The sequence below is a fragment of the Lynx canadensis genome, chromosome D3, assembly GCF_007474595.2.
Source record: "Lynx canadensis isolate LIC74 chromosome D3, mLynCan4.pri.v2, whole genome shotgun sequence".
Lineage (NCBI taxonomy): Eukaryota > Metazoa > Chordata > Mammalia > Carnivora > Felidae > Lynx > Lynx canadensis.
In genome coordinates, this window is record NC_044314.2 from 79199744 (window position 1) to 79224728 (window position 24985).

General features: G+C 37.3%; 1 protein-coding gene across 4 annotated transcripts in view; it reads left to right on the plus strand.

The window, feature by feature from the left end:
• Positions 1-24985, plus strand: part of TAOK3 (TAO kinase 3) — a 180998-nt gene that overhangs the window by 105340 nt on the left and 50673 nt on the right. For all 4 annotated transcript variants that reach the window (XM_030336404.1, XM_030336405.1, XM_030336403.1 and 1 more), the window contains 4 exons: positions 2426-2539; positions 4600-4691; positions 17133-17226; positions 18252-18333. In XM_030336404.1, the coding sequence (XP_030192264.1) occupies positions 2426-2539; positions 4600-4691; positions 17133-17226; positions 18252-18333 (382 nt within the window). The remainder of the gene's footprint in view (positions 1-2425; positions 2540-4599; positions 4692-17132; positions 17227-18251; positions 18334-24985) is intronic.

The following is a 24985-nucleotide window of genomic DNA, read 5'->3' on the forward strand; positions in this document are numbered from 1 at the left end:
TATATTTTAAGAGAGAGTGGGAGAGGGGCAGAGAGGAAGGAGAGAGAGAGAGAGAGAATATGAATCCTAAGCAGCCTCTTCACTCCCAGTGCCCCAGTGCAGGACTCAGACTCACAAACTGTAAGATCATGACCTGAGCCAAAACCAAGACTCAGACGATTAACCCAATGAGCCACCCAGGGGCCCTTCCTTCTCCTTTTCCTATTGCAAATTAACAAATCAATCTTAAATAATTATGTGCTGTTTCACCACTTTAAAATATTGTGCATTTCGATACTCCATATAGATATGTAGGAAGATATTATAGTCTTTACCTTGGCAGAAACTGTAACTCTGAGAGATTTAAATAACGGCCCGTAGTTTCACAGGTTTTATACAATAAAGATTGAAGCTCAGATTTCCTAACTCTTAATCCAAGGCTTTCCTCTACCTTGTATTTTCTCTACCACAACCCCACTGTCCTCCCTCCAGTGTACTTCCTGCCACTAACTTCTCCTAACTAAAGATGTTGTTCTTAATCTTTCCTTCTCTCAGTAAAGAATTTCTAGGACAGTTACTTTAATGAAAAGTGGAAGAAGTAGTGGAATATGAGGTAGGTGTAAAGAATCTCAGATGGCTCAAAAGCAAAAGAAAACGCTGTGACATTTACTAGGAAGAAATGAGACTGTTACATCATAGGTTCCCCTTTTGCCTGTTTTAATCACCCTAGAGTAGCCGTTACCAGTTACTGGTACCACAAAAGCAGAACTTCCTCAATATAGGCAGACCAAAATCCCTGCTGTGAAGTTGGCTTATTTTTAGAAGCAAAGAATGAACTTAACCACACCTAAAAAATATTGGTGAAATAGATTTAGCCATCACATCCATGGATTTGACCAAAAAAATGTTTTTAATATATATCTTTGGTACCAAAATGTCATTACCGAATGCCAACTTGTCTATATGTGATTTGCCAGTTCCCATTTAAAGCCATGGTTCATTTTTTGTGTGTGTTACCAAAATCTGCACATTAATTTAATGTTTTATTTTATATTATACTTTATCTTCTTTAATATATAAAAGAAGTTGAAAAAACAAAAAAGCCTTTTAAAATATGTTCCTGTTTAAATACCATGCCTCAGATTTTTATTATTTTGATTTAAAGACAAGTCAGGAGCACCTGTGTGGTCTAGTCGGTCTGTGTGGTCTAGCTCCAACGTCAGCTCAGGTCATGATCTTATAGTTCTTGAGTTCGAGCCCTGTGTCAGGCTCTGTGCTGACAGCGTAGAGCCTGGAGCCTGCTTCAGATTCTGTGTCTCCCTCTCTCTCTGCCCCTCCCCTCATGCTCTGTCTCTATCTCTCAAAAATAAATAAACTTTAAAAGACAAGTCAGTGTTCCAACTGAAAGTAATAGAGAAAAGATTTTTCTGCTGTTAGAGAAATAATGTTTTTTTAGTTTTCTCTGCCAACGTCTAATGTCATCGTGAGTAAAGAAACTGAATTTTCAAGAGAAGATTTTTGGAGACATTGTTTTCAAACATTTGAACCTTATCATTTTCACCTTGACATAAGTTTTCCTCATTCTCTCTGCTTTGTCTTTCCACGGCCCATCGATTTATAACTCTTGGTTCCTAATAGTCATTACACTCATGCTTTTTTTTGAAGAGAATAGAGAGTACATCCACATGTTTCATTCTAAATTATCATCCTAAACAATGAATTTTTAACTCATATTTCGAAAGCTTTTTGCTGCGTAAAATATCTAATAGATTTAGTAATAACCACTTGCGATTCTTTGTCATAATACAGTAGAAATGCAATTTCCTAATCCCTAATCCTTGTTTGTTTTGATCTTTCAGGGTCTTCTTTTTACTGTACAGTGTTATTTTTAAAATAACACCTTCTATATAACATGTACCCTCAAATGCCTTAGAGTTGCAGTTACAATTAAGGCAGAGAGAAAGGGTCACAGGCAAGAAAGAAAAGGTATGTGTGTAGCTGAGGTTTATTGGTAGGTAGATAATAGAGTTATTGAAGGTTTGTTTAGACTCTAAAAACCTTATGTTTGGGGAAAAAAAAAAAAAAAAGGCAGTTAAATGGTGCCAATTTTCCCAGCGTAAGGAATACCGTTGATCAGCATCTGAGAATATGCTTTTTTTTGAGTGTAGTAATTGAATGGATTTCCTTGTCTGCCATGTCTGCCTTTTCTCTTTGCATTCCCTCCCTCTAAAGAAAGCTCTACCTTTTAGTAATTACTATGACCTACCTGTAAGTATGCCCAGGAATCTGGGCCCCCTTATAACATGCAATAATTACTAAATCCCCTTCTGGCAATCTGAGCAAGCTTTTTTTAAATAAACTTTTTGTCTTATTAATTGCATGCTCTGACCTATTCCATAATCAGAGTTGAAAAGTAATTTTCTAACCCTCTTATTTTTTCCTACAGGGATATTAAAGCTGGAAATATTCTTCTAACAGAGCCAGGTCAGGTGAAACTAGCTGATTTTGGATCTGCCTCAATGGCCTCTCCTGCCAACTCCTTTGTGGGCACACCTTACTGGTATGTAGAATTTTAAAACTAGAATTTTAAAACGTGCATACATGAACAAGATGGACTCATAGCACTGGTTTGTTTTGGTTTGGTTTTTTGACGATGTCTCACCATGTGCCCCAAATGAGATTTCATTAAAGAAGGATAGAAAACTCACTGGCAAAAAAGAAACACTCTTAGTATAAAATTTCCAGTGACTTTAACTTGTTCAAATAAGGTTGATGTCACTGGGTGTAAACTGAGCAGGATTATCAACTCACTGGCCAAGCTCAGGTTTCAGATTTCATTTAAGTTTCTTTTGAACTTTTGAGGCAGAATGTCTAGACAAGGACAAGGTATTCTCTTTAACCTCTAACTAGCCAATAAGTAGAAATATTACTTTCTAATGAAAGAAATCCAGGTTCTTGTTTTTGTTTTGTTTTGAATTAATTTATTTAAATTCAAGTTAGCTAACATATGGTGGAGTATCGGTTTCAGGAGTAGAACCCAGTGATTCATCCCAGCAAGTGCCCTCCTTAATGCCCATCATACTTAGCCCATCCCCCCACTCTCCTCCCCTCCAGCAACCCTCAGTTTGTTCTCTGTATTTAAGAATCTGTTATGGTTTGTCTCTCTCTCTTTTTATCTTATTTTTCCTTCTCTTCCCCGATGTTGATCTGTTTTGTTTCTTAAATTCCACATGAGTGAAGTCATATGATATTTGTCTTTCCCTGACTGACTTATTTCGCTTGGCCTAATACCCTGTAGTTCCATCCATGTTGCTGCAAATGGCAAGATTTCATTCTTTTTAATCCCCAAGTAATATTCCATTGTATATATATATACACCATATCTTCTTTATCCATTCATGGACATTTGGGCTCTTTCCATAATTTGGCCGTTGATAGTGCTGGTATAAACACTGGGGTGCATGTACCCCTTTGAATCAGCATTTTTGTATCCTTTGGATAAATACCTAATAGCGTGGTTGCTGGGTCATAGGGTAGTTCTATTTTTAGTTTTTTGAGGAGCCTCCATACTGTGTTGCAGAGTGGCTGCACCAGTTTGCATTCCCACCAACAGTGCCAAAGTGTTCCCCTTTCTCTGCATCCTCACCAACATCTGTTGTTTCCTGAGGTGTTAACATTAGCCATTCTGACAGATGTGGTATCTCATTGTAGGTTTGATCTGATGAATGATGTGTGATGATGAGTGATGTTGAGCATCTTTTCATGGTGTCTGTTAGCCATCTGTTAGCCAAAGAAAGGTCTTTGGAAAGAAGACATGTCTTCTGCCCATTTCTATCCAACATCTCTAAAGAACTTTGTTAAATTTCCTGAAACTTTACCTAACTTGTCATTCTGACTTAAAATTTCACCCCCATCTATTCAAGATTCCTTTTCTTCCTTCCACAGATACATTGGAATTTCATTGTACCTTGGAGAATGACTTATATCCCTGGATAATTACTTACCTACTAAAAAAAAGTCAGCTACTATTTGAATTTTTTTTCTGTCAATGATCATCAAGTAGCATTTACTAAGCAGCCACTTACACTAACAGAAAACAAAGCATATTAAACTGATAAGGCCCCTCCCCTCCTATGAAAATCCATTATGGACAAACAGTATCCATTGCCATAGCCCGTTTGTTTATTTTCTACATTGTAGTATCTTTGAAATAGCTGATTATATTGTTTTAAATAGCTCCATAAGTATTTTTCCTGTTGTCTATAGTTATTTCTTTAAGTGTTTCATACATATTAATCCTTTACAAATCTTTCTGAGGTAGCTACTAGAATTCTCTCCACATTACAGATGGAAAAAGTGATATACAGGAAGGTTATGTAATTTCGCTGAGATAAAATGATAGTTAATGGAACCAGGATTTTTTAAAAATAATGTGTTGTTTCATGTAAATCATTGAGTATATTGGCTATATTTTGAACAGTGTTTTTCCTAATGATTTGTGTAAGGAAATAATATCCTTATCAGATGAAACTTTAGAATATGCTCAAACAGCTGTTTCACTTTATTAGACGAATTTTGTTTTTAATTTGCAATATGAATTTTGCACATTGCATTTGGCAGGATGGCTCCAGAGGTGATCTTAGCTATGGACGAAGGACAGTATGATGGGAAAGTTGATATTTGGTCACTTGGAATCACCTGTATTGAATTGGGTGAGTAAAAGAGTTGTTTGTATTATACTTTTGAGAAACACTCCTGATTATGATTATGAATTCATTCATCCATCTATGTATGATTTAATAGGCTACTGTTATATGTGGGCCAGGCACTGTGAATTGTTATTTTTTCCTATGCTTTTGTATAACATCAGAAGATTGCTTTCTCTCTGCTACATTTTATTATTAACTTAAAAGAGTTTGAGGGATGCCTGGGTGGCTCAGTTGGTTAACCAAATTTGGTTCAGGTCATGATCTTGCGGTTCATGAATTCGAGTCCTGGCTCTGTGTTGACAGCTCAGAGCTTGGAGCCTGCTTTGAATTCTGTGTCTCCCTCTCTTTCTGCCCCTCTCGCACTCATGCTCTGTCTCTCTTTCAAAGATAAACCTCAAAAAAATTTAATTAAAAAATAAATACATAAATAAATACAAATAAAAGAGTTTGAGCATACATAGCAAGTAACAACGTGGGAATATACAATAGTAATAAGTGTTAATATTTGAAAAATATCCATTCTCCATATCATGAATGATAATTTATGTCCTCCTTCCCAGTAGTAATCTACAGTCCAACTTGTAAAGAGGAAATCTGAAAAAGTAATAGCAGGCTTATCAAAGATCTGACTATAAAATCTATATTTGACCCATTTAAAGAGCAACCTCAGAGACTTCATGTTAGATAGAAGTTAGAAACTCAGATGCCCTCGGCTTTAAAGTTGTTCCCCAAACATTGTTGCATTTATCCATTTATCTAAAATTGTCTAACATGCCACAGATTCCTATTTTTCTGATTGTGTATTTTGAACTTTAGTGTATCTTAAAGTCACCCTTATCCAAAGGTATACTGGCAAATTTATTTATTTTTAATTTATTTTTATTTTTTTATTGTATGAAATTTATTGTCAAATTAGTTTCCATACAACACCCAGTGCTCATCCCAAAAGATGCCCTCTTCAAAGCCCATCACCTACCTCCCTTCCCTCCCATCCCCCATCAACCCTCAGTTTGTTCTCAGTTTTTAAGAGTCTCTTATGCTTTGGCTCTCTCCCACTCTAACCTCTTTTTTTTCTTTTTTTTCTTTTTTTTTTCCTTCCCCTCTCCCATGGGTTTCTGTTAAGCTTCTCAGGATCCACATAAGAGTGAAAACATGGTATCTGTCTTTCTCTGTATGGCTTATTTCACTTAGCATCACACTCTCCAGTTCCATCCACGTTGCTACAAAGGGCCATATTTCATTCTTTCTCATTGCCACGTAGTACTCCATTGTGTATATAAACCACAGTTTCGTTACCCATTCATCAATTGATGGACATTTAGGCTTTTTCCACAATTTGGCTATTGTTGAGAGTGCTGCTATAAACATTGGGGTACAAGTGCCCCTATGCATCAGCACTCCTGTATCCCTTGGGTAAATTCCTAGCAGTGCTACTGCTGGGTCATAGGGTAGGTCTATTTTTAATTTTTTGAGGAACCTCCACACTGTTTTCCAGAGTGGCTGCACCAGTTTGCATTCCCACCAACAGTGCAAGAGGGTTCCCGTTTCTCCACATCCTCTCCAGCATCTGTAGTCTCCTGATTTGTTCATTTTGGCCACTCGGACTGGCGTGAGGTGATATCTGAGTGTGGTTTTGATTTGTATTTCCCTGATGAGGAGCGACATTGAGCATCTTTTCATGTGCCTGTTGGCCATCCGGATGTCTTCTTTAGAGAAGTGTCTATTCATGTTTTCCGCCCATTTCTTCACTGGATTATTTGTTTTTCGGGTGTGGAGTTTGGTGAGCTCTTTGTAGATTTTGGATACTAGCCCTTTGTCTGATATATCATTTGCAAATATCTTTTCCCATTCCGTTGGTTGCCTTTTAGTTTTGTTGATTGTTTCCTTTGCTGTGCAAAGCTTTTTATCTTCATGAGGTCCCAATAATTCATTTTTGCTTTTAATTCCCTTGCCTTTGGGGATGTGTCAAGTAAGAAATTGCTGTGGCTGAGGCCAGAGAAGTCTCTTCCTGCTTTCTCCTCTAGGGTTTTGATGGTTTCCTGTCTCACATTCAAGTCCTTTATCCATTTGAGTTAATTTTTGTGAATGGTGCAAGAAAGTGGTCTAGTTTCATTCTTCTGCATGTTGCTGTCCTATACTGGCAAATTTAACCAATGGTTCTCAGGTGGTGGGGGAGGGGGAGATTGGGTTACTGTGGAGTTGGAGAAAGGTATGCCCATTTGACCTTCGGGAGACCGGTGAGAGCTGGCTCCAGCACAAGACTGACTTTATCTAGATTTTTTTAATTTAAAATTTATAAATACCTTTACTTTTTTAACATTTGTTTTTAAAAATTTCTTCATCTAGTTTTGTTTTGGTTTTGGTTTTTGGTTAACTTGCTCCATTCTGGTATCCAAATTGATCCTGTAAGAATTTCTGAGTTCCAGTTTGATTCTCAGACTATAGTTTTATTTTTCCTAAAATGTTTGGCTTGTGAAGACAACTTGAGATACTTGGTATTCCATGTCCCAACTGCTTCATTGACCCCTTCCTTGAACAAAGAAACATATGATAAATATACATGACTTGTCTCTTTTTTAACCTTAAGGAAATATTAATTTTTTTAAAAACTGAATCATGGAAGAGAGAATATGTACTTAATTTTGAAAAAATACGTAATATTCACATGGTTTGTAAATCAAAAAATATATAAAGACATGCAGTGAAAGAACTTCTTCAACCTCTGGCCCTATTTCCCCATTTCCTTTCCCACCTCTGCCAGTACACACGGGACACCGTTACTAATTCTTGTATATCTTTCCAGAGTTTCTTTAAAAATGTACAAACAAATATAGATATACATCTATTATATTCCTTTTCCCACCCAAATTAACATATGAGTGGTACTTTGATTTTTCACTTAACTACATCTTGGAGATCTGTTTTATATTAGTAACTTAAACCTGTTTTTCAATTTTCACTGTATCATCTTACTCCACTATTAAGGATAAACCATAGTCAATTTGACTGGTCCTCTGTTAAAGGATATGAGGAAATATATTTCTTTTTACATTCTAATATTGTGTTATTCTCTCTTCCAGTGAAAGGGAAATTAACCTAATTTATTCACAATGATGGCAAGGGGGGACTCAGAAATATATTCATACTTTAAATGGGACACCTGATGCACTTCCAACAATAGTATGTAGAACTTGACAAAGTAGTCCTCAAAGTCATAGGGCCAAAACTAGCCTAGACAATTTTGAAGAAGTAGAATTTGGACAGAAAAATCACTGTGCCAAAATCCATACCATCATAATTAAATCAATACAGTGTCAATGTAGGGAGAGACTAATATCCAATAGAACAGACAATAAAACCTAATTATATAAATTAGTATGTCTATACTCAAAAAGTATAGATACATGAAATACTTAAAACATGGCATGTCATATAATAAGCACTATCTAGGGGCGCCTGGCTGGCTCAGTTGGTTGGGCGTCCGACTTCAGCTCAGGTCATGATCTCACAGTTTGTGAGTTCGGTTTGTGAGTTCGAGCCCCGCGTTGGGCTCTGTGCTGACAGCTCAGAACCTGGAGCCTGCTTCTGATTCTGCCTCCCTCTCTCTCTGCCCTTCCCCTGCTCATGCTCTGTCTCTCTCTGTCTCTCAAAAATAAATAAATGTAAAAAAAAGCATTTAAAAAAGCACTATATAAATGTAATTATTGTTACTGTTGTTACTATAGGAGTATACACCTTTATGGGTGTGGGAATAATTTTTCTAAAAGTATTTTGAAAACAGTGACAAATATGATAACTTTTAGTACTTTGAAATACAAAGCTATGTAAGGTACAAAAATTAAAAGACAAGCCAGAGGCTAATAGAAAGTAGTTAAAACATGTCTAACCAACAGAGTATTGGTCCAGAAATATAAAGACCTCTTATAATTTCTTTATCACATTTCTTTATCAAAAATAAAAAGAGGGGCACCTGGGTGGCTCAGTCAGTGAAGCATCTGACTTCAGCTCAGGTTATGACCTCACAGTTTGTGAGTTCAAGCCCTGCATCAGGCTCTCTGCTGTCAGCCGAGAGCCCATTTCAGATCCTCTTGTGTCTCTTTCCCCCTCCCTCTCTCTCCAAAAATTAATAAACATAAAATAAATGAATAAATAAAGGACAAACAGCCAGTAGAAAAATGGGCAAAGAACATAATCAGCCAGTTCATTGAAAAGGAAATGTAAATGGACATCAAACCTTCAAAGGTACTGAGACTCACTGGTAATAAGGAGATGCAAGTTAAAACCCTTTCACATTTATCAGACTGGCAAAAGTTCTTGAGTCTGAGGATAATAAATTTGGGGAAGCTGCTAAGGAAACAGCAACGCACACACTATTGGTAGAAATGTAAATTGGTATAATGACTTTGGAATATAAATTGGCAACATCTAGTAAAGTTGATGAGGGGCAGTCTCAGTGACCCAACATTTCACTTCTAAGCATATTCCTTAAATAAATATTTACACACGTGCACTGGAAATGTGTACGATAATGCAAGCTGGTGTAGAAGCTAGAAAATGTTGACACAACCTGAATTCTTACCCAGTGAGGAATGGATAAATTAATTATGGAATGCTCTATCACAGTTAAGGATGAACTGGATCTACATGGATCATCATAGATAAATCTCAAAATCATAACATTGAATATTTAACAAACAAAGTTGCAGAAGTATAGGTACAGTATGATGCCAATTATGAAAGTTTTATAAACACTTTATATTGTTTATGAGTGTGTATTAGTATACATATACTAATAAACATAAGAACATAGATGTAAAATGTAACTTCAGAATAGAAAATTCTCTGGAAGGAGGAGGGAGAATAAAGATATATCTACTTTCTTACTTTATTTGGAAAAAAAAACAAATATGGCAAAATACTGATAAATCTAAATGGTAGGTGTCATAATCTGCATGTTTTTACATATTTGAAATATTAAAGAATTTAACTTTTTAAAAACGAGAAATTAAATTCCTTTGATTAACAACAACAACCCTACCCTCTGCCTAGCATGGAGTTAGCAGTATAGAGTAAATTTCAAAATTAGACACCCTGGATTTGAATTTTGGCTTCACCAACACTTAGTGGGCAGGACCACCCCATGTGCTACACATAACACCAGCGGGCATTCACATAGTCTAGGATGTGAATGACACCTTTTGGAGTTGCATAACATGTTCGTCCTGAGTGTGAGAGCCTGAACAGCTTTCTTAACTTCCTTGAGCCTCAGTTTCTCATGTAAGTGAAAATAACAATATTTATCAATAGATGTTGCTGGACTTCAGTAAAATAACACATGTAAAGTGTTTAGCATAATGCCTGGCACATAGCAAATGCTCAATAACAGCTAATGGCATTCGTACGTAGGATTATTCCTTTTTTGTCATTTATCCAAAGTGAACCAAAATTATACTTAAAACACTGAAACCATAGCAGCATCTCCTCAGTTATGAAAATTTAAGAGGATGTACTACCCAAGTTGAATTTCACAGCTTATTAGCGTCCACCCATTGTTTTTACAATTTTTTTTTCTTACCATAACCTTTCTAAATGTAGTATAGATTCTACCCTTTCCAGCCTTCTTAAATAAAGCAAACAGAATATACCCTTTTGATAATTCAAGATCACCATTACATCAGTTTTTGTACTATGTAGATGTAGTAATGACTGAAGTTTCAAACAGAAGTTCACACTGGGTGAAACATAGTCATCCCAGGAGATGCTTCTAGTACTTTCTCTCTTGAGAGAGGCCCTGGTTTGTGCTTAATTTTTGATTTTATTTTTTTATAAAAATGAATTAAAGTATGTATGAAAACACTGTCTCTGTACCAGCCTAACTTTGATTGCCTTTTATAAAATGAACTACACTTACAAGCATAGACTTTGGTCAGACAAACTTGAGTTCTAATTCTAGCTTTGCCATTTCTTAGTTGCGTGACTTTGGTCAAATTGTTTGAACTCTCTATGAAATTTGTGTAATAAGATCTCCTACCTTACTAGAATTGTCTGGATTAAATGAAAATCTGAATTTAAAGTTCTTCTTATTATAATCTCTATATACTGTACTCAATAAATGTTGGCCATTATCAACGCAATCATGATATATGTCATATTTCATCCAAGATTTTAATTGACATTCTAACATCTCTTTAAAACTGGTGGTTATTTTATAGGCAATCGCATTTTATAATTATAATTGGCAGCATTTTTCCCCAAGTTATACATAAAACAGTGTACATTTTATAGTCAGTAGCATCTTAGATTCAGAGAAAAATGGTAGTACCTGCTCAGTTAATATTCATTAAGTAAAATTGTTACCAAGGACATTTAACTTATCAACAATTATTCAAAATGTATTATATTGCTAGTGCAATAGACCATTCAAGTACCTTTTTGACAGCTTTGCTTATATCTCCTTAGCATTAATCTTGTTAATGCATATATAAAAGAAGAGTATTTTTTTACATGAAAAAAAAAAAAAGACCAAACTGCTGCATATAAAACTGGAAGTTAATGATTTTTCCAAGTTTTCTGTATGTTTGCAATACTTTAAATTGTACTTTTAATATTGAAATTACCTTGAAACTTGTGGATAATGTTGTACCCTTTCCTTATGACATTACTTCTATAATACTGCATTTTTTTTTCAAAGCTCCCTAATTTGTAATTTAAATTGCTAGAGTAACATCACAAAGGAGGAAGATATGTTACCAGCACTGTCCCTTTTTCCTGGATCAAGCTCTACAGTTCCATAGTGGTGAAGCCTATTCTATAAATTATCTTTTGCTAAATTAATTTTCCACTGAGAGAACTAGTTACATGCAAGAATCTTCTGAAAACCTTGGACACTGAAATTGGCCAGTCAGCAAAAATTTTATTTTTCAAGATTATTTCAAGAGAAGTTAATATGATGTTCATATTGTTTAACCTACAGATGCTTAACTTAGTTTACCTATAGAGGTTATGATAGAAGCTGGCAAATGGTCCATTAGCCTCGTCAGGGCATTTATTGTGCTCAGAAATGAATTCTCCAGGGAAAACAAAACAAAAACAAAACCCAAAAACATAGTCTTTATGTAGGTTTTTTGCCTGGACTTTCTTCTTTCATGTTAGCCACTCATTGTTTATCTGTTAATAAATGAATGTTGTGATGGCTGTTACGGAAGGCAGGCATATTTACTCTTCTGAAGCTGTTGCTAGGCTTGCTTCCTATTTTTTTTTTTTTAATTTTAAAGTTTATTTATTTAGTTAAGTTTATCCATTTTTAGTAATCTTCACACCCAGTGTCGGGCTTGAACTCACAACTTTGAGATCGAGAGCCACAGACTCCTCCTGACCAAGCCAGCCAGGACCCCCTCCCACCTTTTTTTTTTTTTAAATCCCAGTACAATCTATCATAAAATGTACCAGGTTGTCAAAAAGACACTGAGACCTAGTGAAAATAACACATTCTTGGATTCTTACAAGGTGGGTTGAAATCCCAATTTAGCCACTTACTATGTGACTTAGTTTCATTATTCAGACTAGCTGAACCTCAGTTTATTTAGTTGGAAATAATTGCTTGGAATGATCACGCTTACCTTGCAGAGCTATCGTGAGAATTACGACCGACAGCAATGAGTGCCTGACATGTAGTAGGGGTTCAGTAGTGGTAGTAACTATGGTATCACTAATTATTATGTTTTTCAGGCGCATTGGTTTTGTAAGAAACCTTGTTGCCACAAAAACTTGACCATTGTCTTTAAATAGAAATCACTATTTTTTTCTTTTAGTTTAATTACAACCTTTTTTAGGATTCCCCCTCCTGCCTTCTTTTGAGAGGATATGAATTACATATCACAAGGTGGCTTTCAAAGCACTCCCATTCTTATTTTGCTGCTTATGTGGAAGATCATATGCAGACTATTATATTCTATAGTAAGGGTTGACAAACTTTCTGTAGAGGACCAGATAATAAGTGTTTAGGCTTTGCAGACCATACATTCTCTGTCATAACAACTCAACTCTGCTGTTGAGCATATAACAGCCATAGACAATATGTTTATAAATGAACGTGGCTGTAGTTCAATAAAACTACATAAACAGGCTTCTAGGTGAATCTGGCCCGCAGGGCCATAGTTTCCCAACCCTTGCTCTATAGTATGCTGGCTTAGCAATGAATCCTGTCACCATGGCCCAAGGATTTATGTAGCACATCTAGCAAAGGACTTGAGCATAGCTGAGGCCATTTGAAACTAGTATTAGCAAATGCTTCTCAGACCATAGAACTATGTTGGGTGTTTAGAGTACCTGTGGTCCATGTGCTTCTAACTACTAAAGCTATTCTACCATTGTGTGGCTGGGCTGTTGTCCTTGTGTCGTTCACAGTGGAGTGTTGGCTACTTATGGCCTCACCATTCCTCTTCGTTTCCAAGCTACTGCCTTTCTTGTCACTGTTGAATTGGGTTTTATTGTTGTTTTTGGTTCCTTCATCCTCTTTCCAAATTCCTGTTCTTTCTTTAGTCCCCCTTCCTGGCTGTTTCTCCTGTGCAATTCAGTGTTCTTCTTAGCAGCTTGAATTTTATATCTTTTGCCATTTAGTGAGAAGGGTTCCTATCCATCTGGCAGTGAATGAAGCCATCACATAGCGTCTGATGGAAGCCCCAAGACTTAGTTGCTCCTCAGTCATTTTTGTGACTTCTTGCTGCCCAAGATTATTTGCTGACAAAGTTTCTTCCTTGCTTTAATTTGCCTTACCGTCATTTATTTATTCTATGGGTATTTTTGAAACCACCAAAAATAGATACCAGGTGCTATGCTTAGCAGTGGGAATGCGAAGATGAATATAGTAGGCATTGTCCTTGTCCTCATGAAGCTTAGCAGAAAGGACCCACATTACGTAAAGAATTACACAAATAATTGTGGTTGTGGTCCATAGTAGAAAGGAAAAACATAATTTGCAGTAACAGAATCTAATAGTCTGAGAAGTCAGAGAAGGCTTCCCTGAGGGAAGTGCTACAAGCATATAATAATCCCTGAATAAATATTTAATGAAATGAATGCAAAATGCAGTTATATTAAGGTGAAGTCTGAAAGGTTGGCAACAATTAACCAGATAAAGTTGAGGGAATGAAAGTGAGAGGGTAGTCCAGACAGACGAGGCAGTATGTGTGGAAAGGTTCTAAAATTGGTTCTCTCAGTGAAGCAAAAGAAGAGGGTGGAGGCGTTTACTTCTCAGAATGAAATCCTAGAGGTCGCCAAGGTCATGTTTGTTTAATTTTTTTAATGTTTGTTTAATTTTTTAATGTTTGTTTATTTTTGAGAGAGACAGAGAACAAACAGGGGAGGGGCAGAGAGAGAGAGAGAGAGAGACAGACAGACAGACAAAGAATCCAAGGCAGGCTCCAGGCTCCAAGCTGTCAGTATAGAGCCTGACATGGGGCTTGAACTCACAAACTGTGAGATCATGACCTGAGCTGAAGTCAGATGCTTCACCGACTGAGCCACTTAGGCACCTCATCTACGGTCATGTTGATAAAGGTAAACTGGCTATGGTTTAAGGATCCGGACTTTGTCCTAAGAATGATGGGAAATCTTGATGGTTACACGATGAGTTCCTAGTTCCACCTGACTTTAAATACTTGAAGTTGGCAGAAGGCCAAGCTTTCCAGCGTGTCCCTGCTGAAAAATAAAAAAAAATAAACCTGAATCTAAACCTGACTCTTGTACATTTGAAACAGATACAAATCCATTTGTCCACACGACAACTTTTTTTTTTTTAATGTTTGTTTATTTTTGAGAGAGAGAGACAAACCATGAGCGGGGGAGGGGCAGAGAGTGAGGGAGAAGCAGAATCTGAAACAAGCTCCAGCCTCTGAGCTGTCAGCACAGAGCCCAACACAGGGCTGGAATCCACAAACTATGAGATCATGACCTGAGCTGAAGCTGGACGCTTCACCGACTGAGCCACCTAGGCGCCTCCACACTATAACTTTCAATTTCTACTTATTATCAGTTCATGCCCCTGTAATACTAGTATCTATTTCATGAGTGTATAGTATCCTTAATACAAATATTAACAAAAAATATTTGTAGAATAGTAGACTGTCACATTTTAAAGGTATCAGAGAACATTTAGTCAAGACTGTAAGAGGGCCCCTCCAAAGTATCATGAATGAATAACCATAGTTGTCTTCTGTGGGAATACTGTCAATGGCTTAAAGTTCACTACTCTTTTTTTTTTTTTACGTTTATTTTGAGGAGAGAGAGAGAGCAGGTCGAGCAAGTGAGGGAGGGGCAGAAAGAGAGGAGACCAGAATCTAAAGAGAGATAGCCAGAGAAGCCCAATTGAGACCAATGCATTTGTAGGACAAGTCCAGTCTTAACACACCTGGCCTTTAATGTTTGTTTATTTTGAGAGAAAGAAAGAGGTAGAATGTTAGCAGGGGAGGGGTAGAATGTGAGAGAGAGAGAGGGAGACACAGAATCCGAAGCAGGTTCCAGGCTCTGAGCTGGTCAGCACAGAATGCAATGCAAGGCTCAAACTCACATAAAGCAAGATCATGACCTGAGCCGAAGTCCTAAGTCCTACGCTTAACCCACTGAGGCCACCTAGGCGCCCCCTAAAGTTTACTGTTCTTAACATGTTCTTTCCAAATTTGGGGGGGAGGGGTTGCTTTCTTTCGTTTTCTCACCATGGTTTTTTACAAGTTCATCCTTCTGTGAGTGAAAATGTCTTTCATATTACTTCTGCCCTAAGTTCTTGTTTCTTAGAATTGCAAAGAATAGGGGCGCCTGGTGGCACAGTCGGTTAAGCGTCCGACTTCAGCCGGGTCACGATCTCGCGGTCCGTGAGTTCGAGCCCCGCATTGGCTCTGGGCTGATGGCTCCGAGCCTGGAGCCTGTTTCCGATTCTGTGTCTCCCTCTCTCTCTCTGCCCCTCCCCCGTTCATGCTCTGCCTCTCTCTGTCCCAAAAATAAATAAAAAACGTTGAAAAAAAAATTAAAAAAAAAAGAATTGCAAAGAATAAACCCTGTTTTCCATTTTAAAAGAGGTTGATAGAAGAATCTTTGCTTAAAACCAAGTTACTCTGATAAAACCTGAGAATTAGATTATGAATTACAAGGGGGGACTGTGTAAGGAATCCATTAGGATAAGCACAGTAGAATGAGATTGTGATTTATCTTCTAGGGCATAATAACTAGTAACTAATATAAAATTAAGTGCTCAGAACTAGAACCTTGTTCTTTCCTTTGGTCAACAAACTGAGCGCCTTATATGTGAATAACATTTATTACATGTTGCTTGAGGAATAAATAAAAGCTAAAGAGTATTAGGGTTATAAGATCTTCCTCTTAGAGCTAATGATTTTTTTTGTTTCTTGAGAGAAAAGATTTGTATGTTATGTCAGTGCAATAAGAGAGCACAGGCCAAGTAGGCAGTATACTAAAACAGAGCTATAGAAATTCCCAAAAAGAGACCATGATGGGCTGGGTTGGAATATATCTATTAACAAATACCTAATTGCACTGAGTTTCTCTTTAAAGGGGGTGAATCTTGGGGCACCTGGATGGCACAGTCAGGCGTCCAACTCTTGACCTTGGCTGGGGTCATGATCTCATGGTTGGTGGGTTTGGGCCCCACGTCGGGCTCTGCGCTGATGGTGTGGAGCCTGCTTGGGATTCGGCCTCTGCTTCTTTGTGATCCTCCCCTGCTTGTGTTTTCTTTTTTTTTTTCCTCTCTCTTCTCTGTCTCTATCGCTCTAATAATAAATAGATAGGTAGGTAGGTAGGTAGATAGATAGATAGATAGATAGATAAATAAACTTAAGATTTTTTAAATAGATAAATAAAAATAAAAGGGAGTGAACCAAACCTTCCTTATTATTTATCTTCCCCTTCCTCCTGTATCCCGTCACCACCACCACCTGTATCATTTATTTGGCCCAGATGAGCCTTCAAACAGTGTTTATTGAATTGAATTATTTTATCTCACATGCTATGTTAGTAATGCTTAAGATGTTCCATTCTATAATAATGCTTCTCATTCTGTTTTTCTGTGCCGTATGGGTTTCATTTCCAATAAATACATATTTTAAACCAATATACATACACACGAAGATGTTCATACCTGTTGTGGAAACACAAGCCAAGACCAGCCTTTTGAAGATACGTGAAAAAGAAAGAAATTTTCTTTGTCTTTTTTGAAATGGGCTTGTTAGGAGCTTTGCCGGTGTACATTAAGATGACAGCAGCTTCTTCTGAAGGACTGTCCTGGGCTGACCTTAGAGATTCAAATAAGTGGATTATGTTGCATGATGACAGTAATGAGCCGTTGATTTAGCAGCAAAGCTTTGCCCACAGATCCTTATTTCTCTATCTGCCTGATTTCTTTCAAGAAGTACTTTATCGTTTCTTTTCTTTCAGCGGAACGGAAGCCCCCCCTTTTCAACATGAATGCCATGAGTGCCTTATACCACATTGCCCAGAATGACTCCCCAACGCTACAGTCTAATGAATGGTAAGACTCTGCTCTCATTTTAAATCTCTAAGGAAATCACCATATGTATTTGGCACGCATTAAATTACATTTTAAACATCTGACCTAGAAACCATGTCATTCCTTCATTGTATGTTAGAGGAAGTGCAGTGGTGCTTTACAGGTGTGAACTGGTGATGCACGCACGCACACACACACTTTTATTTATGTCTCACTGTCATTTGTACTGTGTTCTTAAACTGCGTGTAGGAACTGAAATTCTATAGGGAACATACCCTGTTATCTTCCTAATAAGTCTTGTCTTTTAAATCCTGACAGTCTCGTATTGATCATCTTAGCTCTTATCACTTCTCAGCAGAGATAAAGTACCTTCTCTGATGTCATTATTTTTCCACTTGTCATTTCTTTTATTATGTGTCTATTTAAATATGTTGAACATACACTATCAGACCATACACTATCAGAAGATGTATCATTCCATATAGAAAATTATGACACTTTGATAACTGTTTGGGCCACAAGAGTTATAGAAGAAGGACAGTTTTAAAGAGACTGGACAAAATGGGATTCTCAAGAGAAGAATGTTTTTTCATCCAGAAGGCATATTCCGAAGTTCTCTTCCCTTACGCTTCAAATTTTCCTACCTGGTTATAGGTGGTGGGTATTGGAGAGGTTGCCAACTGGCCATGAAGAATATAGACTTGAGATTTAGGAGAGTTGTTATCTTGGGAAAGAAAAATGTGCATAAAACTATAATATGTGTAAATAATAGTATTTTTCATTTTCTTATATAAATTATGTTTTGACCTTGCTTATATATTAAGATATGTTTATGTGTTGACTAACTTTAAATTTTCCACATTCATTATCCAAATATGAATTTTTAGATACTATAAACTTGAAAATGGTCCACTTCTAATATTCCATATATTTTATTAAAAAGCTCTTAAAATGTAAAATTTTCCCTTGAGTGAGAATTATTTTAAGTAATCAGTGTATTCCACAGACCCTCATTTTCTTTTCTGTCAATGTATTTGCACATGCAGGACAGATTCCTTTAGGAGATTTGTTGATTACTGCTTGCAGAAAATACCTCAGGAAAGGCCAACGTCAGCGGAACTATTACGGGTAATTTTTCAAATTTGTATTTGAGAAGGGGGATTTGAAGTCATGTTGTAGTGGAATATGGTAAATCATTCCTATGGCGCCTCATCATGACAAACTAGATTAGAACATGCCGCCTTGTCATTTATCCAGAGATAACAGCAAGGCATAGAAACGGCAAGATTATCACAATGGATGTGCTGTACATTCCCCTGGGTAGTCTTTTCCCAATCTTTTCCATCCTCTCTGCTTCCCCCTCCCTCTTTTTGCCTTATGACAAAGAGTATTTCTCTTTGCTCTGGTCATCACTTGGATGTTCCTGTGACTAATATCTGCATGCACTTTAATACGGTGCTCTCAGGACAGTCTGCCAATGGTCCACATGCCAACCCTGGGATTTTCAGTTAGGTTGTTGACAAATCATCAGGCAATGAAGATACACAATAAATATACAAAGCATACATTTATGTCGCCTTACATCATACATGTTGGTGACAAGAGTATCATGTTAACTTTATTCATTTGATTTAAGCATCGTGGTTTTGAGCATCTCTTCATGTAACATTTTATTATAAGCTTTATATGTAGGTTCCCTCAATATCAGTGAAGTATGTGGAGACTTTTACAATATAAAGATCTTTTATTTGGCACAGACTGGGCCAGATTTATTTAACCTCTTTCTGGACGTATATTTTTCAACTCTTTTGTTGGCTGGTTGGTTTTAAGGAAAACTCAGAAAGATTATATTGCCTAAATTTGAAAGCTTAAAACTGTCAGCTGCCTTTAGAATTGAAGAGCACCTTGTGTAGGTCACAAATTCTTGGTTTATGTTTTCTTCTTCTTACAACTCTGTAAACATTATCGTATTATTTTCTCTGGCTGTAAGTGTTTCTGAAGAGGTAGATCTGAAGGCAGCTAATTTTTCCATGGAAAATTAAGTGTTTTCGTCTTGTAAATAGCAGCCCACAGGAACACGGTGGCAGAAACAATAGGACAAAGGACTCCCATTCCCTTTGGTGTAGAGCCATCATGTGTTCTAGACATGTGCTCTACTCTGTGTGTCTCAGCAACAGCTCCACATGTCTTCAGGGAAAAATGACAACCAGAACAAAACACCAGATAACCCAAGATAAAGTAACATCTTTATTACTTTGAAGTAGGTGAAGATTAAAAAAAAAAAAAAAAAATGGGACATAGAAAGCCCTACCATAAAGGGAAAAAAAAGGATAATTTGGGGCTGTATTAAAATTAAGGGGGGTTGGGGCGCCTGGGTGGCGCAGTCGGTTAAGCATCCGACTTCAGCCAGGTCACGATCTCGCGGTCCGTGAGTTCAAGCCCCGCGTCGGGCTCTGGGCTGATGGCTCAGAGCCTGGAGCCTGTTTCCGATTCTGTGTCTCCCTCTCTCTCTGCCCCTCCCCCGTTCATGCTCTGTCTCTCTCTGTCCCAAAAATAAATAAACGTTGAAAAAAAATAAAAATAAAATAAAATAAATAAAATTAAGGGGGGTGAAGAAAAATAAAAAATATTAATAAAAACTAAGGGAGAGAAGCACCTCAAAGAATTCAAGGATTTTTTGAATTCAAGGATTCAAAGACAAATTTTAGGGCACAGACAACAAAAGGATATAAAAAGCAAGTGGGCAGAGGTAAGAAAAGACACAGAAGAGAAAAATTAGACACAGAATCATAAGCAATAAATGAATGTAATAAACCAACCCATTTAGGGTATTTCCAAGGATAGAAAGTTGTAGGGAAATAAAAGTTAAATGCAAGGGAAAAAAATTCTAGAGATGATTATAATGAAGATGGCATCTGTGGAAGACAGGAGATCTAATTATATGCCAACCTATTACTCCTGAAGAAGAAAGCAAAACACATCTAGCAGAAGATACTTAACGATACACCTGAAGAAAACTTTATTGGAAATAACTGTTTGGATCTTTATTTGACTTGATTTCATCTTAATTTGATTTGGTGGGCCAAATCAAACAAGCCCACCATTTACTCAACAGTTACTGATTGTCTACTACATGCCCAAGCACTGTTCCAAACACTAACAAGTAAATATATGATAAAGTAAATATATATCAGTTGGTAGTAAATTCTTTGCAGAAAAAATAAAGCTGGAGCAGGAGCTGGTGGTTTGTTTGTTTGTTTGTTTGTTTGTTTTAATTAACTCTACCCACAACATGGGGCTCAAACACACACCCCCAGGTTAAAGAGTTGCATGCTCTTCCAACTAAGCCAGCCAGGTGCCCCAGGACCTAATGTTTGGATGGGGTTTTTCCCCCCTAAATTTATCTGTTTTGAGAAAGAGAAAGAGAGATGCTGGGAGGGGCAGAGAGAGAGGGAGAGAAAGAGAATCCCACGCAGGCTCCTCACTGTCAGCAGAGTCAGATGCGAGGCTCAAATTCATGAAACATGAGATTATGACCTGAGCTGAAGTCAGACACTTAACTGACTGAACCACGCAGGTGGCTCAGGAGCTAACTTTTTAGATGAGGAGTTAGGGAAGGCCTTACTAGAGAGGTGACTTTTAAGCAGAGGCCTGAAGAAAGACACCATGGAACTGATTTGCAGTAACCTGATAAAATTCCTTGAACTCCAAGGGTAAAGAAAGACTTATACAAATAGGTTGAAAAATATATTTTGGGGTGGATCTTTGTCCTAGCTAAGGTGCTCTTCAGTTATAAATGCAGCTTAGATTTTTAAGCCTTACAAATTGAATCAATTTTTTTTTTCTTAATAGCTTTTTAAACAATGGCTCAATAGCAAAATCCAGCCAATCTAGTGATAAAACAAGAAAGAAAGAAAGAGAGGGAGGAAAGGAAAAAGGAAGAAAGAATAAATTAGGAACTGAAGAAACTGGAACAAGGACTGGCAGCAAACACTGAATTTAAATTGGCCCCAGAATTTTTTATATATTTCTTTTGCTTGGTTAAAGGGACTACATTCTTCGGGGCTCCTGGGTGGCTCAGTGTCCGACTTCGGCTCAGGTCATGATCTCACGGTTTGTGAGTTCGAGCCCGGCTCAGTTCGTGTCCGGCTGTGCTGACAGCTCAGAGCCTGGAGCCTGCTTCAGATTCTATGTCTACCCCTGTCTCTGCCCCTCCCCTGCTCAGGCTCTGTGTCTCTCTGTCTCTCAATAATAAATAAATGTTAAAAAAAAAAAAAGTTTTTTTTAAAAAAGGGACTACATTCTTCATATTGGTAGGTAATACGAATTTAGGAAGACAGAGTGAGAAAAGTAAATCTTCTTCCTATTCTGAGCCCCTCTCTAGAGGCAGCAACCACTATCACCAATCTTGTGCATATTTTTCTAGAGATATTTTATGCATATGGAAGTAAATATTCTTATTTTATTTTTGCACCAGTGGGAGCTAGCTCTAAACATTGTTCTAACTTGATTGTCTGTTTTACTTTATAGTATGTTTTGGGTACCTCATTCTTATGAGTGGCTCTGTAACATTCTCAGAACGACCATGCTTTTTTTAACCAACTTCTTTATGGGGTTTGCGGTCTTTTGCTATTACAAACTGCTGCAGTGAGTTTGTGTACACGTGTCATCGTGTACTGTATACGGATATCTAAAGAATAAAATCATGGAAATGGAATTGCTAATCAGAGGGAATATAGATTTTAAATTTAAACGGATACTGACAAATCATCCTCCAAAGAAGTTGTACCAATTTATAGTCCCACTAACAAAGATGAGGACCATCAAATTTTCAACTTGGCTCTCAGATCAGTGAAAAACTCGTAGTTTTAATTTGTATTTCTCATTATGAGCTAAGTTGATGCATCTTTCATACGTTGAAAAGCCATTGGTTTCCTTTTCTGTAAACTCTTTGTGATCTTTACCCATTTGTCTGATCATTGGGCTTTATTATTATTATTAATTTGTAGTAGGTCTTGCAAATATTTTTTCCCTATTCCTCTTTTGGTGTTGTTTATGGTGGGCTTCTTTTGAGAGGTGATACAAAAATTTGTTGTAAGGAAGTCAACTTCCCCCCCCTCAGTTGGCTATCTTATTCCTAAATATTCTTAATCCATTTTTTCTTCACATTTTCTTCCTGACATTAAAATGTCACCTTCACATTGAATCCATTTCAATATAGAACCAAGGTAAAATCATTTATATGGTTAAAGAGCAGAATGTAAATGCTATAGGCACTGACAGTGTAAAAATACTAATGTAACTAGAACAACCTAGGGGTAGGAAAGAAAGATAAGTGTACTAATTTTCCTCTTTTTCAGAGTAGCTGGTCGATAATAATTCTTAAGTTGAAATGCAGAATTAAAAAAAAAAGTAATTCTAATCTCTGTCATCTTTTTTTTTATTTCCTTAACTTTAGAGGATTTTTTAAGAACTGGTAACTATTGGTGAAGAAATTATAACTGAAGTTAAGCAGTTACTTCATTGTTTTCTAATTCTGCTACATTTAAGTATACCTTAATTTCACAGATTTTCTTAAAATTAGCATGCATAGTCTTCCCATGTAAAATTGTTTCTAGATATCCATTATCCTGTGTGAGAACATGTAAAATAACATTATTTATTTCTGGATGATGGAATTTGGGATATTTTTCTTTTACTGTCTTTTATGCATTTTTCTGTATTTAAACGTTTCAAGGAAATATACTTTCAAGAACAATGAAATCATTCTTTTTAAAGGATCTGGGGACCTTTTAGTTGTAAGGGTGTCAAGAGTAATGGACTTTGGAGAACAGGAGGAGATGGGGTTGCAGGCAGAGAGAACATGAGCAAAGGTATACAGGTATGAAACACATGTCATGAGTCAATAACTATCTAGACTGTACTATATGCATTGGATGGGAAAGAGGTCTAGGAGTGACTAGATTTGAGCCTACAATTACAACCATGAACCTGGCTGTAAAAGGCTAGACTTCATCATCAAGGCATGTTTTTTTTGTTCGTTTGTTTTTTGAGAGAGTGAAAGAGCGAGCATGAGCAGAGGAGGGGCAGGGAGAGAGAGGGAGAGACAGAATCCCAAGCAGACTTCTGCCGGCAGCGCAGAGCCTGACTGGAGGCTCCAACTCACGAACGGTGAGATCATGACCTGAGCCGAGATCAAGAGTCAGACGCTTAGCCCATTGAGCCACCCAGGTGCCCCTGGAGGCATGTTTTGAAGACTTTGAGTATATCAGTTTTAAAAGGCTTGAACGGGTTAAGGGCTTAATTACCTTGTGCAACAAGTGCAGGGCATTGAGAAAGAAGATGTTACGAGCAGAGTCCAGAGCTGTAAGCAGCTCACCAATGTCATCATGGATCCAGGCTCTTTCTATCTTCCTACTTTATCATCTTCAGCAGGTGGGTTTTATCTTCTTGGTCACAAAATGGCTCCTGCATCTCTAGGAAAAGTCTTTATCCCAAGAGGAGAAAGAAGGAAGGGCAGAGGGGAAAACACCCTTTCTTCAGGTGCCTTGCCTTTTTCTTCTAGAAAACAAGACTGCCCTCAGAGACTTCTGTTGCCTAGACAGCGTCTCATTTGCCAGAACTCTGTCATATCGTTATTTTTTAAGTATAAAAAAGGCTGGAGTTCAAGCAACCCTTTTGCTTTCTAGTGTTCACAGTAGATGAAGGCAAGGAAAAGAGGTTGGAATGGGAGATAAATGGGACACCAGTGTCTGTTACAATGAGTGACACAATCAAACCCGTGTTTTAGAAAGATGATAGTGGTGATAGCCCACCGGAAAACGAACACCAAATGAGCAAACCTGAGTTGTAGCCCTAGCTCTTGCAGTAGCTAGCTGTGTAAGTCACCTAACCCCTCTGTGCCTGAATTTTCACACCTTGAAAATGAAAGAGCTTCTAACAGCTATTCCTGTTCTAAAATTCACTGATCCTAAATACTAGCTTGAAGTTTACTCAAAACCGATTTGCTCTTGTATAATTGCAAGCAGTAGAGGAGCAAAATAATTTACTTTCTCCCTTTCACTCTCATCTCGAAATATGCGGGCTACTCTTGCTTCTGGGAATGGTGTTTCATTTTCAGAAAGGACTCTTGGCAGAGGAAGAGATGTTTTATAAAAGCAAGAGCAAAAGCCACAGTTCCCCTGACAGCAAAGTCGGGGTGAAGAACCACAGGACATGTACGTGTTTTTCTCACAATGGCCCTACTTCTCTTTTATACCTGTTTAACTTAGGAAGAAATGAAATCTGTTCCATCATCTAGGGCCTAGCATATTATATCCCATTTACCCAATATCTTCAAATTACAATTTCACATAAGTGAATTTTCCGTGTAACTGAAACTTTTCCTTGAAAAAAACAAAACTTCCTCCCCCCACTTTTGATCATTTTCTGTGTAATCTCGTCAGAATCCATGATGTACTTTTCTGCCTTCTTAAAGAAAGCATAATGAACGTAATTTCACTTCTTGACGGCTCAGAAGCAGTAGTGTTTCGTCAACTCGTGGCATATAAAAGGACTGCCTGAGGAGCATTTTCCCCTTTGCAAAATAGCCCACAAACCTTTGTTCATTTTTATGTGGTTGGTTGGTAGGTGTGTTAGTCGTGGAATTTCTCTCTTTTTATTGTCAGGCTGCCCAAGAACTTTCAAAGACCGTTCTTTTTTACAACAAACAACCCTAGTTCTAACAGCTCTCCCTCCTCTATTCTCCCACTTTTATTCCCACTTTCCAAACTGCTACAGA